At 46.1% G+C, this 16,723-nt stretch overlaps 1 protein-coding gene across 1 annotated transcript in view; it reads right to left on the bottom strand.

The window, feature by feature from the left end:
* LOC138674696 (uncharacterized) overlaps positions 1–15,050 on the bottom strand; it is a 229,635-nt gene extending 214,585 nt beyond the window's left edge. Inside the window, exons 1-2 of the mRNA XM_069762512.1 lie at positions 15,029–15,050; positions 14,283–14,615 (exon numbers count right to left, since the gene is read on the bottom strand). Coding sequence (XP_069618613.1) covers positions 14,283–14,615; positions 15,029–15,050 — 355 coding nt within the window. The remainder of the gene's footprint in view (positions 1–14,282; positions 14,616–15,028) is intronic.
* Positions 15,051–16,723: the final 1,673 nt, after the last annotated feature.

Genomic DNA, 16,723 nt, shown 5'->3' on the forward strand with positions numbered 1-16,723 from the left:
AGGATAGTACAACACATGTAGTACTGGTAGAGTGTGGCACAGGTAGAGGATAGTACAATACATGTAGTACTGGTAGAGTGTGGTACAGGTAGAGGAAAGTACAATACATGTAGTACTGGTAGAGTGTGATACAGGTAGAGGATAGTACAATACATGTAGTACTGGTAGAGTGTGGCACAGGTAGAGGATAGTACAACACATGTAGTACTGGTAGAGTGTGGTACAGGTAGAGGAAAGTACAATACATGTAGTACTGGTAGAGTGTGGCACAGGTAGAGGATAGTACAACACATGTAGTACTGGTAGAGTGTGGCACAGGTAGAGGATAGTACAATACATGTAGTTCTGGTAGAGTGTGGCACAGGTAGAGGATAGTACAATACATGTAGTTCTGGTAGAGTGTGGCACAGGTAGAGGATAGTACAATACATGTAGTACTGGTAGAGTGTGATACAGGTAGAGGATAGTACAATACATTTAGTACTGGTAGAGTGTGGCACAGGTAGAGGATAGTACAATACATGTAGTTCTGGTAGAGTGTGGCACAGGTAGAGGATAGTACAATACATGTAGTACTGGTAGAGTGTGGTACAGGTAGAGGATAGTACAATACATGTAGTACTGGTAGAGTGTGGCACAGGTAGAGGATAGTACAACACATGTAGTACTGGTAGAGTGTGGCACAGGTAGGGGATAGTACAACACATGTAGTACTGGTAGAGTGTGGTACAGGTAGAGGATAGTACAATACATGTAGTACTGGTATAGCGTGATACAGGTAGAGGATAGTACAATACATGTAGTTCTGGTAGAGTGTGGCACAGGTAGAGTATAGTACAATACATGTAGTACTGGTGGAGTGTGGTACAGGTAGAGGATAGTACAATACATGTAGTACTGGTAGAGTGTGGCACAGGTAGAGGATAGTACAATACATGTAGTACTGGTAGAGTGTGGCACAGGTAGAGGATAGTACAATACATGTAGTACTGGTAGAGTGTGGCACAGGTAGAGGATAGTACAACACATGTAGTACTGGTATAGCGTGATACAGGTAGAGGATAGTACAATACATGTAGTACTGGTAGAGTGTGGCACAGGTAGGGGATAGTACAACACATGTAGTACTGGTAGAGTGTGGTACAGGTAGAGGATAGTACAATACATGTAGTACTGGTATAGCGTGATACAGGTAGAGGATAGTACAATACATGTAGTACTGGTAGAGTGTGGCACAGGTAGAGGATAGTACAATACATGTAGTACTGGTAGAGTGTGGCACAGGTAGAGGATAGTACAACACATGTAGTACTGGTATAGCGTGATACAGGTAGAGGATAGTACAATACATGTAGTACTGGTAGAGTGTGGCACAGGTAGGGGATAGTACAACACATGTAGTACTGGTAGAGTGTGGCACAGGTAGAGGATAGTACAATACATGTAGTACTGGTATAGCGTGATACAGGTAGAGGATAGTACAATACATGTAGTACTGGTAGAGTGTGGCACAGGTAGAGGATAGTACAATACATGTAGTACTGGTAGAGTGTGGTACAGGTAGAGGATAGTACAATACATGTAGTACTGGTAGAGTGTGGCACAGGTAGGGGATAGTACAATACATGTAGTACTGGTAGAGTGTGATACAGGTAGAGGATAGTACAATACATGTAGTACTGGTAGAGTGTGGTACAGGTAGAGGATAGTACAATACATGTAGTACTGGTAGAGTGTGGCACAGGTAGAGGATAGTACAATACATGTAGTACTGGTAGAGTGTGATACAGGTAGAGGATAGTACAATACATGTAGTACTGGTAGAGTGTGGCACAGGTAGAGGATAGTACAACACATGTAGTACTGGTATAGCGTGATACAGGTAGAGGATAGTACAATACATGTAGTACTGGTAGAGTGTGGCACAGGTAGAGGATAGTACAATACATGTAGTACTGGTAGAGTGTGATACAGGTAGAGGATAGTACAATACATGTAGTACTGGTAGAGTGTGGCACAGGTAGAGGATAGTACAATACATGTAGTTCTGGTAGAGTGTGGCACAGGTAGAGGATAGTACAATACATGTAGTACTGGTAGAGTGTGGCACAGGTAGGGGATAGTACAATACATGTAGTACTGGTAGAGTGTGATACAGGTAGAGGATAGTACAATACATGTAGTTCTGGTAGAGTGTGGCACAGGTAGAGGATAGTACAATACATGTAGTTCTGGTAGAGTGTGGCACAGGTAGAGGATAGTACAATACATGTAGTACTGGTAGAGTGTGGCACAGGTAGAGGATAGTACAATACATGTAGTACTGGTAGAGTGTGGCACAGGTAGAGGATAGTACAATACATGTAGTACTGGTAGAGTGTGGCACAGGTAGAGGATAGTACAATACATGTAGTACTGGTAGAGTGTGGTACAGGTAGAGGATAGTACAATACATGTAGTACTGGTAGAGTGTGGCACAGGTAGAGAATAGTACAATACATGTAGTACTGGTAGAGTGTGGCACAGGTAGAGGATAGTACAATACATGTAGTACTGGTAGAGTGTGGCACAGGTAGAGGATAGTACAATACATGTAGTACTGGTAGAGTGTGGCACAGGTAGAGGATAGTACAATACATGTAGTACTGGTAGAGTGTGGCACAGGTAGAGAATAGTACAATACATGTAGTACTGGTAAAGTGTGGCACAGGTAGAGGATAGTACAATACATGTAGTACTGGTAGAGTGTGGCACAGGTAGAGGATAGTACAACACATGTAGTACTGGTATAGCGTGATACAGGTAGAGGATAGTACAATACATGTAGTACTGGTAGAGTGTGATACAGGCAGAGGATAGTACAATACATGTAGTACTGGTAGAGTGTGGCACAGGTAGAGGATAGTACAATACATGTAGTTCTGGTAGAGTGTGGCACAGGTAGAGGATAGTACAATACATGTAGTTCTGGTAGAGTGTGGCACAGGTAGAGGATAGTACAATACATGTAGTACTGGTAGAGTGTGGCACAGGTAGAGGATAGTACAATACATGTAGTACTGGTAGAGTGTGGCACAGGTAGAGGATAGTACGATACATGTAGTACTGGTAGAGTGTGGCACAGGTAGAGGATAGTACAATACATGTAGTACTGGTAGAGTGTGGCACAGGTAGAGGATAGTACAATACATGTAGTACTGGTAGAGTGTGGCACAGGTAGAGGATAGTACAACACATGTAGTACTGGTAGAGTGTGGTACAGGTAGAGGATAGTACGATACATGTAGTACTGGTAGAGTGTGGCACAGGTAGAGGATAGTACAACACATGTAGTACTGGTAGAGTGTGGTACAGGTAGAGGATAGTACGATACATGTAGTACTGGTAGAGTGTGGCACAGGTAGAGGATAGTACAATACATGTAGTACTGGTAGAGTGTGGCACAGGTAGAGGATAGTACAATACATGTAGTACTGGTAGAGTGTGGCACAGGTAGAGGATAGTACAACACATGTAGTACTGGTAGAGTGTGGTACAGGTAGAGGATAGTACAATACATGTAGTTCTGGTAGAGTGTGGCACAGGTAGAGGATAGTACAATACATGTAGTACTGGTAGAGTGTGGCACAGGTAGAGGATAGTACAATACATGTAGTACTGGTAGAGTGTGGCACAGGTAGAGGATAGTACAATACATGTAGTTCTGGTAGAGTGTGGCACAGGTAGGGGATAGTACAATACATGTAGTACTGGTAGAGTGTGGCACAGGTAGAGGATAGTACAATACATGTAGTACTGGTAGAGTGTGGCACAGGTAGAGGATAGTACAATACATGTAGTTCTGGTAGAGTGTGGCACAGGTAGGGGATAGTACAATACATGTAGTACTGGTAGAGTGTGGCACAGGTAGAGGATAGTACAATACATGTAGTACTGGTAGAGTGTGGCACAGGTAGAGGATAGTACAATACATGTAGTACTGGTAGAGTGTGGCACAGGTAGAGGATAGTACGATACATGTAGTACTGGTAGAGTGTGGCACAGGTAGAGGATAGTACGATACATGTAGTACTGGTAGAGTGTGGCACAGGTAGAGGATAGTACGATACATGTAGTACTGGTAGAGTGTGGCACAGGTAGAGGATAGTACAACACATGTAGTACTGGTAGAGTGTGATACAGGTAGAGGATAGTACAATACATGTAGTACTGGTAGAGTGTGGTACAGGTAGAGGATAGTACAATACATGTAGTACTGGTAGAGTGTGGCACAGGTAGAGGATAGTACAATACATGTAGTACTGGTAGAGTGTGGCACAGGTAGAGGATAGTACAATACATGTAGTACTGGTAGAGTGTGGCACAGGTAGAGGATAGTACAATACATGTAGTACTGGTAGAGTGTGGCACAGGTAGAGGATAGTACAATACATGTAGTTCTGGTAGAGTGTGGCACAGGTAGAGGATAGTACAATACATGTAGTTCTGGTAGAGTGTGGCACAGGTAGAGGATAGTACAATACATGTAGTACTGGTAGAGTGTGGCACAGGTAGAGGATAGTACAATACATGTAGTACTGGTAGAGTGTGGCACAGGTAGAGGATAGTACAATACATGTAGTACTGGTAGAGTGTGGCACAGGTAGGGGATAGTACAATACATGTAGTACTGGTAGAGTGTGGTACAGGTAGAGGATAGTACAATACATGTAGTACTGGTAGAGTGTGGCACAGGTAGAGGATAGTACAATACATGTAGTACTGGTATAGTGTGATACAGGTAGAGGATAGTACAATACATGTAGTTCTGGTAGAGTGTGGTACAGGTAGAGGATAGTACAATACATGTAGTACTGGTAGAGTGTGGCACAGGTAGAGGATAGTACAATACATGTAGTACTGGTAGAGTGTGATACAGGTAGAGGATAGTACAATACATGTAGTTCTGGTAGAGTGTGGTACAGGTAGAGGATAGTACAATACATGTAGTACTGGTAGAGTGTGGTACAGGTAGAGGATAGTACAATACATGTAGTACTGGTAGAGTGTGGTACAGGTAGAGGATAGTACAATACATGTAGTACTGGTATAGTGTGGCACAGGTAGGGGATAGTACAATACATGTAGTACTGGTAGAGTGTGGTACAGGTAGAGGATAGTACAACACATGTAGTACTGGTAGAGTGTGGCACAGGTAGAGGATAGTACAATACATGTAGTACTGGTAGAGTGTGGCACAGGTAGAGGATAGTACAACACATGTAGTACTGGTAGAGTGTGGCACAGGTAGGGGATAGTACAATACATGTAGTACTGGTAGAGTGTGGTACAGGTAGAGCATAGTACAATACATGTAGTACTGGTAGAGTGTGGTACAGGTAGAGGATAGTACAATACATGTAGTACTGGTAGAGTGTGGTACAGGTAGAGGATAGTACAATACATGTAGTACTGGTAGAGTGTGATACAGGTAGAGGATAGTACAATACATGTAGTACTGGTAGAGTGTGGCACAGGTAGGGGATAGTACAATACATGTAGTACTGGTAGAGTGTGGTACAGGTAGAGCATAGTACAATACATGTAGTACTGGTAGAGTGTGGTACAGGTAGAGGATAGTACAATACATGTAGTACTGGTAGAGTGTGGTACAGGTAGAGGATAGTACAATACATGTAGTACTGGTAGAGTGTGATACAGGTAGAGGATAGTACAATACATGTAGTACTGGTAGAGTGTGGCACAGGTAGAGGATAGTACAAACATGTAGTACTGGTAGAGTGTGGTACAGGTAGAGGATAGTACAATACATGTAGTACTGGTAGAGTGTGATACAGGTAGAGGATAGTACAATACATGTAGTACTGGTAGAGTGTGATACAGGTAGAGGATAGTACAATACATGTAGTACTGGTAGAGTGTGGTACAGGTAGAGGATAGTACAATACATGTAGTACTGGTAGAGTGTGGCACAGGTAGAGGATAGTACAATACATGTAGTACTGGTAGAGTGTGATACAGGTAGAGGATAGTACAATACATGTAGTACTGGTAGAGTGTGGTACAGGTAGAGGATAGTACAATACATGTAGTACTGGTAGAGTGTGATACAGGTAGAGGATAGTACAAACATGTAGTACTGGTAGAGTGTGGTACAGGTAGAGGATAGTACAACACATGTAGTACTGGTAGAGTGTGGTACAGGTAGAGGATAGTACAATACATGTAGTACTGGTAGAGTGTGGCACAGGTAGAGGATAGTACAACACATGTAGTACTGGTAGAGTGTGGCACAGGTAGGGGATAGTACGATACATGTAGTACTGGTAGAGTGTGATACAGGTAGATGGTGATGCTGAACAAGCTGTACAAGCAGAAACTGGTAGAGTATAATTTGATGGATTATTGTATTGCAGAACAATCCAGTGCTGCCTCTGCTTACTGGAAATAACAGTCATCTGTACTGGAAAATTGCTTACAGTGATTATATTGCTAATTTGAAAGCACTGTATTATGATTAAACCCTTTATTCACATTCTCTTAATTTTCTTTTCCTTAATTACTGTCACGATATGGTATGAAATATCATAAGTAGTTCTCTTGCTCAAGGCTGTGGGCTAACAAGCCCCCCTTCCCTTTCATTCAGCCAAGAGCTGCTTTGCCCCTGCACTGGGGGAAGTTTTATGGCCGAACGGAATTTACGACTGGCATTTCCTGTGTAAGCCCTTGTCCAGCTAGAACAGGAAAAATGGCTCCAAAAATCCATGAAAGATTCTTTGTTTAGTTTTTGTTAGATATTAGGCAAACGATTTAAGCTAGAAATACGAAAATATATATTCGTAGTCTCACTCGGTGTAGCTACACATCTCATGACACTCGGGTTTCTAACTCCATCTGGTAAAGAAGTAGGGTTTTCTCTGTAAATATGTATCCCAGATAGGACATATTTGATCTCATTAGAATGCTCACGTTAATCCGAGATGAATTATGGGTTTGGTATGACTCTGTCATGTTTTGTAGTGAAGTTATAGAAATTAGAGAGAATAGTTTAAAGTTTAGGCAGAATGTAGAGAGAGGAGGGTCTGGATAAACCAGCCTTTCTGTGATGTCACAGCCTTAATGTTTTAAGTGTCTGGCAGGCTCTGATGAGTCACTTTTTGCTGATTTCTCCTTCTGGACTGCTTTGTCCTATTGTCCTGGAAGAGCTGGTACATCCCATGGACTGGGATGTATGGAAACTGCACTAGCCTGGATGCCTGCAATGCTTTTAATATGTGAGTGTTATCTTTTCTCATTTATTCCCTTTATGTTATAATTACCCATGTACATATTTGCAATTGTCTCATTTGTAACATCTTTATAAACTATTTTTGATAAAGCACTGCCTAATTATTTTTAAGGGGACATACTATTATATGTTAGTTCAGTTCTCCATGCTCTACACTTACCCAGTCTTCTGAAGTGAAATACGCTACTGTTACTGTTGTGTTGGGTTAGCTTCGGACCCGTTTAATCGAAGCTGGTGGCAGTGAAACCGATAGTGTGCAGACTTTTGGGTTATGTGGTAGCGGCTGCGGCTTTAATAATTATTGTTCCTGCCTGAGTGGGAGTAGTTATCGCGTCGCTGCAGCGTGCCCAATAGCCAGTACATAGCAGGCAGCCTTTCTGGCGACTAATTACCCAGGGTGCAGTACCTAATCTGACCTGAGACTAAGGGGGCGCCAGAGAGCTGCAAGTGTTAAGTGGAACTGTAAGCGGGATATACATAAATCCCTGCAGTTCGTGGTATATAGAAAAGCAGTGGGATACCTAGAATAAGCCCCTGCTGTAAACTAAGAGGTCAATAGCCTTGTGTGTGGTTTTTCATCACATTGTTAGCAGTGGAGGGATAACTAAGATAAGCCCCCCTGCACATGTGATAGCCGTCTGTTGGCCTAAAGTCACCCTGATCCGTGACGTAGGGGTGACGGTCACGGTGTGAATCCTGACCCAGTGGTGACAGCGGTCAGGGGAATCGTGACAATTGGTGGCAAGGCGGTGGGATATCTTAGAGCATTAGTGATTTGGTTTGAGTAATCATTCCTCTCACTAAAAACTTGCAGAAAGTTCTTGCGAGGACTCTGCGCAAATAAGTTTGGAGAACGAACTCAGTGCTTTTTAGTTGTGAGACAATTGTGTACTGGTAATTATCCCCTCCCTTTCTCTTCGTTTTTCTATCCTATCTTTTATTTGGCAACCATGGTTGGGCTGGGAGAAACCTTTTATGAGCAGCAGACCAGAGACACCCTTGTTGCCTTATGCAAGACACAGCACATTGACTTTGCAAGCAAAAACAAAGCCCAACTGGTCGCAGATCTGGTGCAATGGGAAGCCGCTCGAGACCAATCTCAGAGCTCAGAGGCCGCAGAAGCCAGCACCAGCGAACATGGTGCTGCAGCAGAGGTCCAACCACTGAATGCTGGCCCTGTTAGCAATCCGGGCGAATTGGACCCCCACCTGCAGGCGGCCTTGAAAGAATTCCCCATTGACGACCATGAGAGACGTCTGCAGCTGATCCAGCAATACCAGGAGCGAGCCGAGAGAGAGGCCCGAGCTGAGAGAGAGGCCCAGCGAGCCGAGCGGCAAGCTGAGCGGGAGTACCAGCTGCAGTTAGCCCGACTGCAAATGCAGGGGTTGTCTCAGACCAACCGTGAGCCTAGCAGCGCTCAGACACCGAAGCCCCGGCCTGATCACTTTCCTGTTATGGAGAAGGACGGAGATTTGGACACTTTTCTGCGGGCCTTTGAGAAAGCCTGCAGGCAGTACCAGCTGCCTACAGATGAATGGGCCCGATACCTGACACCAGGGCTGAAAGGTAAAGCTCTGGAGGCGTTTGCTGCCCTCCCTCAAGAACAAGATGGTGACTATGAGGCCATCAAAAAGGCTTTGATAGCCAAGTACCAGCTTACACCCGAGGTGTACCGTAGAAAGTTCCGGACCCTCCAACGTGGCCCACACGACAGTTACAGTGATGTGGTGCATGGACTGGGGATCCACTTTGACCAGTGGACCCAAGGACTGTCAGTGACCACCTTTGCACAGCTGCGAGACCTGATGATCAAAGACCAGTTTTTTCATCTTTGCCCAGCTGAGGTGCGACAGTTCGTGATGGACAGAGAACCCAAAGACGTGACGAAAGCAGCACAGATTGCCGATGCCTATGAGGCCAACCGTAGATCGGAAGCGCGGAAGCCAGTCACCACCAGCTGGAGAGGGGGTAAGCCTGCAACCAACGCCAGTGCCCCTGCCAGCCAGCACACCCGAGGTCCTGGCCCTGTGGCCAACAGCACCAGACCTACCACCGAACCTCGCACGTGTCACACCTGCAAGCGGCCTGGGCATATCAGTACCTTCTGTCCAGACAGGCCGAAGAACCCCCCAGCCAAGGCCCCAGGGCCTAATGCAGCAGTTCTTTTTGTGGGTGGTGTGGTTGGGAGGGTGTGTGACAACGTACAGCCCGTCACTGTGGGAGGCCATGTTGCTACAGGCCTCAAGGACACCGGGGCTGAACGAACCCTCATCCGACCCGAACTGGCGGCCCCTGAAGAAATCATTCCGGGGAAAACCCTAACTGTCACTGGGATTGGGGGCATCAGCTGTCCCTTACCAATGGCCCGGGTTTATATTGATTGGGGTGCCGGGAGCGGGGTGAAGGAAGTGGGGCTGTCTGATAATTTGCCCACTGATGTTTTGTTGGGGACTGATTTGGGGAGGATGTATGCATACTACGTCCCTGACACCCCTCCCCAATCTACTAATGAGGGTAAAGTTAACCCTGATGATGATGATGATGGGAAATCGCATGTGTTACCTGACCATGCTTTATCTTGTGTTGATGCATCTACTAATGATTTTTTCCCTAGGATTGATGGTGAAAATGTTGTACCTGTGCCAGCTGAACCTGATAATGATTTTTCTGTGAAGGTTAATGTGTCCATAGGTACAGGTGTGCCCAGCCACGTCGCTCTGCGGAGTGAGACGGCTGAGGAACCCCTAACAGGGGCAAGTGTCGGTGCTACAGGAAATGGGGAGATGCATGGGAACCGTGAGGAAGGTGACGCCATGAAAGTGACCAGTGCCACCGAGGAAGGTAACTGGCCCATAAGTAGCACAGCCCCTGGAGTGTTGGGGGTGGATGGGGAGGTAGAGCCCATAGCAGCGCCGGCTGATGGGCCTGTAGAAACCCCCGGGGAGACAGCCTACGTAGCTGCTGTCACCCGCAGTCAGAGTGCCCGGAACGCAGATAACTGTCTGCCTTCCGGACCCTCCTCAGTCACCACTGTGACTGAACCAGAGGTGGACCCAGAGCAGGTCCAAGAGGGTTCCCGTGGGGAAGGGACCCTGACGTCGCTTTTGGCTTCCCCTAGCCAGGAGTTTCAGGCCGCTCTGCACACAGATGCGAGCCTAGAGAGTTTGAGACAACTCGCCAAGACGCCCCCCTCCGTGACTGATAAGGAGAGGGTGTTCTGGGAACAAGGAAGGTTGTACCGGGAGACAGTACCCGGAGAATCACAAAAGGAGTGGTTGAGGGAAAGACAGCTGGTCGTCCCACAGCAATTCCGGGGTGAGTTGTTGCGGATTGCCCATGAGATCCCGCTAGCTGGACACTTGGGGATCAGCAAAACTAAGGCCCGGCTGTCTCAACACTTCTATTGGCCTAAGATGGGGACAGATGTGTCAAACTACTGCCGCTCCTGTGTCACCTGTCAAAGAGTGGGGAAGGCAGGGCCTGCTCTTAAGGCTCCCCTGATCCCTTTGCCAGTGATAGAGGAGCCCTTCCAGAGGATCGCGGTGGACATTGTGGGCCCGCTGGCCGTCCCCAGCAGCTCTGGAAAGCAATACATCCTTACTGTGGTAGACTATGCTACCCGGTACCCAGAGGCAGTAGCTCTGTCGTCCACTAGGGCAGATAAGGTGGCGGATGCCCTGTTGGCCATCTTTTCACGTGTAGGATTTCCCAGGGAAATGCTTACTGATCAAGGGACCCAATTTATGTCTCGCCTAATGGAGGCTCTCTGTAAGAAAATGCAGGTGAAGCACCTGGTATCGAGTGCGTACCACCCACAGACCAATGGCTTGTGTGAACGCTTCAATGGTACCCTCAAACAGATGCTACGCATGCTGGTTGAGACTCAAGGGCGCGACTGGGAGCGGTACCTCCCACACCTGCTGTTCGCTTACCGAGAGGTTCCGCAGGCCTCGACGGGGTTCTCCCCCTTCGAGCTCCTGTACGGCAGGCGAGTTCGGGGACCCCTTGGGTTGGTAAGAGAATCCTGGGAAGAGGAGCCGAACCCTTCTGAAGTGTCCCTAGTGGAGTATGTCATGCACTTCCGTGACAAGATGCAGACCCTGACGCAGTTGGTGCATGACAACATGACGCAGGCTCAGGCTGATCAGAAGCACTGGTACGACCAGAACGCCCGGGAGCGGACCTACCACGTGGGTCAAAAGGTGTGGGTGCTGGTCCCTGTACCAACGGATAAGCTTCAGGCAGCCTGGGAGGGCCCGTACGTCGTCCACCAACAGCTCAACCCGGTCACGTACGTGGTCACGCTTGACCACGCTCGGGGTAGGCGAAAGGCCTTTCACGTCAACATGATGAAGGCTCATCATGAACGTGAACCTTTCGTCCTACCGGTCTGCAGCTTGCCCGAAGACGGTGAGGAAGACACCCTCCTGGACTTGCTGGCCCAAGCCAAGGCCAATGGGTCCATCGAGGATGTGGAGGTAAGCGCCTCGTTAACTGAACCCCAGCGGGTGCAGTTGCAAACCACACTGGAACCCTTCCGGGTCGTATTCTCCAACCGACCTGGGAGGACTGAGTTAGCCGTCCACGAGGTGGACACCGGGAATCACGCCCCACTACGGCGAACACCCTATCGAATCTCTGACCAGGTGCAGCAGACTATGCGCCAAGAGATCGATGAGATGTTACAGCTGGGGGTGATTCGACGGTCAAAGAGCGCGTGGGCATCGCCTGTAGTCCTCGTGCCAAAGAAGGACCGGACCACACGGTTCTGCGTGGACTACAGGGGGCTCAACGCCATCACAGCCTCGGACGCGCACCCAATGCCGCGCATCGAGGAGCTGCTTGAGAAGTTAGCTGGCGCAAAATACCTGACAATAATGGATTTGAGTAGAGGATACTGGCAGATTCCCCTGAGCCCCGAGGCGCAGGAGAAGTCCGCTTTTATCACACCCTTTGGACTGTACGAGTCCACGGTCATGCCCTTCGGCATGAAGAATGCCCCTGCCACTTTCCAGTGGATGGTCAACCGCCTGCTTCAGGGACTGGAGACGTACGCCGTGGCGTACTTGGATGACATTGCCATCTTCAGTCCCTCCTGGAAGGAACACCTGCAGCATCTCGAGGAGGTGCTCAGGCGAATTCACCAAGCAGGACTGACTATCAAGCCGGGAAAGTGTCAGATGGGCATGAGGGAGGTTCACTACCTGGGGCACCGGGTAGGCGAAGGCACCATGGAGCCAGAGCATGGCAATGGTGATGGGTTGGCCCACCAGGGTGAACCTGCTGAGGTGCGCATGGAGGAGAACCATCAGGTCCTGCCTCCCTAGCGCACACCAAAAGGGGGAGGTGTCACGATATGGTATGAAATATCATAAGTAGTTCTCTTGCTCAAGGCTGTGGGCTAACAAGCCCCCCTTCCCTTTCATTCAGCCAAGAGCTGCTTTGCCCCTGCACTGGGGGAAGTTTTATGGCCGAACGGAATTTACGACTGGCATTTCCTGTGTAAGCCCTTGTCCAGCTAGAACAGGAAAAATGGCTCCAAAAATCCATGAAAGATTCTTTGTTTAGTTTTTGTTAGATATTAGGCAAACGATTTAAGCTAGAAATACGAAAATATATATTCGTAGTCTCACTCGGTGTAGCTACACATCTCATGACACTCGGGTTTCTAACTCCATCTGGTAAAGAAGTAGGGTTTTCTCTGTAAATATGTATCCCAGATAGGACATATTTGATCTCATTAGAATGCTCACGTTAATCCGAGATGAATTATGGGTTTGGTATGACTCTGTCATGTTTTGTAGTGAAGTTATAGAAATTAGAGAGAATAGTTTAAAGTTTAGGCAGAATGTAGAGAGAGGAGGGTCTGGATAAGCCAGCCTTTCTGTGATGTCACAGCCTTAATGTTTTAAGTGTCTGGCAGGCTCTGATGAGTCACTTTTTGCTGATTTCTCCTTCTGGACTGCTTTGTCCTATTGTCCTGGAAGAGCTGGTACATCCCATGGACTGGGATGTATGGAAACTGCACTAGCCTGGATGCCTGCAATGCTTTTAATATGTGAGTGTTATCTTTTCTCATTTATTCCCTTTATGTTATAATTACCCATGTACATATTTGCAATTGTCTCATTTGTAACATCTTTATAAACTATTTTTGATAAAGCACGGCCTAATTATTTTTAAGGGGACATACTATTATATGTTAGTTCAGTTCTCCATGCTCTACACTTACCCAGTCTTCTGAAGTGAAATACGCTACTGTTACTGTTGTGTTGGGTTAGCTTCGGACCCGTTTAATCGAAGCTGGTGGCAGTGAAACCGATAGTGTGCAGACTTTTGGGTTATGTGGTAGCGGCTGCGGCTTTAATAATTATTGTTCCTGCCTGAGTGGGAGTAGTTATCGCGTCGCTGCAGCGTGCCCAATAGCCAGTACATAGCAGGCAGCCTTTCTGGCGACTAATTACCCAGGGTGCAGTACCTAATCTGACCTGAGACTAAGGGGGCGCCAGAGAGCTGCAAGTGTTAAGTGGAACTGTAAGCGGGATATACATAAATCCCTGCAGTTCGTGGTATATAGAAAAGCAGTGGGATACCTAGAATAAGCCCCTGCTGTAAACTAAGAGGTCAATAGCCTTGTGTGTGGTTTTTCATCACATTGTTAGCAGTGGAGGGATAACTAAGATAAGCCCCCCTGCACATGTGATAGCCGTCTGTTGGCCTAAAGTCACCCTGATCCGTGACGTAGGGGTGACGGTCACGGTGTGAATCCTGACCCAGTGGTGACAGCGGTCAGGGGAATCGTGACAATTACTTCCACACTGGGATAAAAGTTTAGTTATCAGAATTGTTGGCGATTACGTCACTGTCAGCACTTTATACTTTTTTGCCGGTTTTAGCAGCTCCACCCTGTGGTTAGGTATAGTATTGCAGGTGAAAACATCTCAAGACATCATGACCACTGTAAAAAATTGATGATATTTCCATAGGGACTTACCTAGGACGAGAAGTTGACTTCTAACATGTTTACGTCCGATAAAGTTGTATTCTCCTACAGAAACCTCCATGGAGAAGCAGTAGAAGCCATTGTGGGAGTCATCAGTGTTATTGATTTTTAAGAATACAATGTTTTCTTCGTTCCTCTGGGTACAAGTGATGGGATAGATCTCATTTCCACAACCGTTGTCCTTTCTGCTCCAGAATACAGCGCAATGAGTTACATTTGCGATCGTGATCTGGTTCTTAAAAGAGAATTGGGCGATGATGGTCACAATGTCTCCGGTAAGAGCAAGGATAAGATCCTCCTGCTCCAGAATCATCTCTTTTTCTCCTGACCAATAACAGAAAAGATGTAGAAGGTTTAAAAGTTGACCAGCAATTTCTCACTTTTTCAACAAAAAAGTGACTTTGAGAGGCCAATATGACAGAAAATACCCCAAAATGACACCATTCTAAAAACTGCACCCCTTTAGGTGCTCAAAACCACATTCAAGAAGTTTATTAGCCCTTCAGGTGCTTCGCATGCATTTTTAGAATGTGGAGAGGAAAAAAAGAACATGTAACCTTTTTCACACAAATGTTACTTTTGATGCATTTTTTTATTTTCAAAACGACCAAAACATTTGTTGTAAAATTTCTCATGAGCGTGCCGATACCCCAAATGTGGGGGAAAATTACTGTTTGGGTGCATGGCAGAGCTCAGAAGAAAAGGAGCGCCATTTGACTTTTGAATGCAAAATTTACTGGAATAATTAGCGGATGCCATGTTACGTTTGGGAAGCCCTTTTTGTGCCTAAACAGTGGCAACCTGCCAAAAGTGACACCATTTTGGAAACTAGTCCCCTCAAGGATCTTATCCATATATGTGGTGAGCACCTTGAACCCCCAGGTGTTTCCCAGAAAATTATAACACTGAGCCATGAACATTTAAAAATCTAATTTTTCCAACAAAAATGATTTTTAGCCCAAACTTTGCATTTTCAAAAGGGTAACAGGAGAAATTTCACCATACAATTTTAGTATGCAATTTCTCCTGAGTACACCGATACCCCATTTGTGGGGGAAAACTACTTTTGAGGCACAGTGCACTGAAGACACTGGAAATGGTTTGAATGTGCATGTCACTTTGGCAGAGCCCCTGAGATGCCGGAACAGCAGAACCCACCACTTTACTAACTACTACTCCCAATTAATTAATCTAAGGGTGCAATGATCATATTGACACCACAGGTGGGTCACAAAATTTTATAGCATTGGGCTGTGAAGAATAAATATTTACAGTTTTGTCACAAAGATTATTTTAGCCCCAGATTTTACATTTTCACACTGGGAAATGGGTAAAAATGGCACCAAATTTGTCCCAAAATGTCTGCTGAATGTAGAAATAACCCATATTTATCTTTTACAGTACTGTGACGAGACTCGCGAGGGATGGAGCCCTATTTGTCTCCTGAGTGCTAGAATAGTTTGCGTACTTCATATGCAGAGCTTGTTTGTGCTAGAAAAGTAGAATCCCCCTTCAAATGGCCCAATTTTGGAAATTGCACCCCTTTAGGAATTTATCTACAGGTGTAGTGATGATTTTGACTACATGGGTGTTTTACACAAACAAGCTGCAGTGGATGTTGCTGAGTAAATTGCAAACTGCCATTGTACTGACTAGTACATTGCAGTGACCAGTACGTTGTAGTGACCAGTACATTGCAGTGACCAGTACATTGTAGTGACCAGTACATTGTAGTGACCAGTACGTTGTAGTGACCAGTACATTGCAGTGACCAGTACGTTGTAGTGACCAATACATTGTAGCGACCAGTACGTTGTAGTGACCAGTACATTGTAGTGACCAGTACGTTGTAGTGACCAGTACATTGCAGTGACCAGTACATTGCAGTGACCAGTACGTTGTAGTGACCAGTACATTGCAGTGACCAGTACATTGCAGTGACCAGTACATTGTAGTGACCAGTACATTGCAGTGACCAGTACGTTGTAGTGACCAGTACATTGCAGTGACCAGTACATTGTAGTGACCAGTACGTTGTAGTGACCAGTACATTGCAGTGACCAGTACGTTGTAGTGACCAATACATTGTAGCGACCAGTACGTTGTAGTGACCAGTACATTGCAGTGACCAGTACGTTGTAGTGACCAATACATTGTAGCGACCAGTACGTTGTAGTGACCAGTACATTGCAGTGACCAGTACGTTGTAGTGACCAGTACATTGTAGTGACCAGTACATTGTAGTGACCAGTACATTGTAGTGACCAGTACATTGTAGTGACCAGTACGTTGTAGTGACCACTACATTGTAGTGGCCAGTATGTTGTAGTGACCAGTACATTGTAGTGACAAGTACGTCGCAGTGACCAGTACGTTGTAGTGACCAGTATGTTGTAGTGACCAGTACGTTGTAGTGACCAGTACGTTGTAGT

The sequence above is a fragment of the Ranitomeya imitator genome, chromosome 4 (assembly GCF_032444005.1).
Source record: "Ranitomeya imitator isolate aRanImi1 chromosome 4, aRanImi1.pri, whole genome shotgun sequence".
In the NCBI taxonomy this organism is placed as follows: Eukaryota; Metazoa; Chordata; class Amphibia; order Anura; family Dendrobatidae; genus Ranitomeya; species Ranitomeya imitator.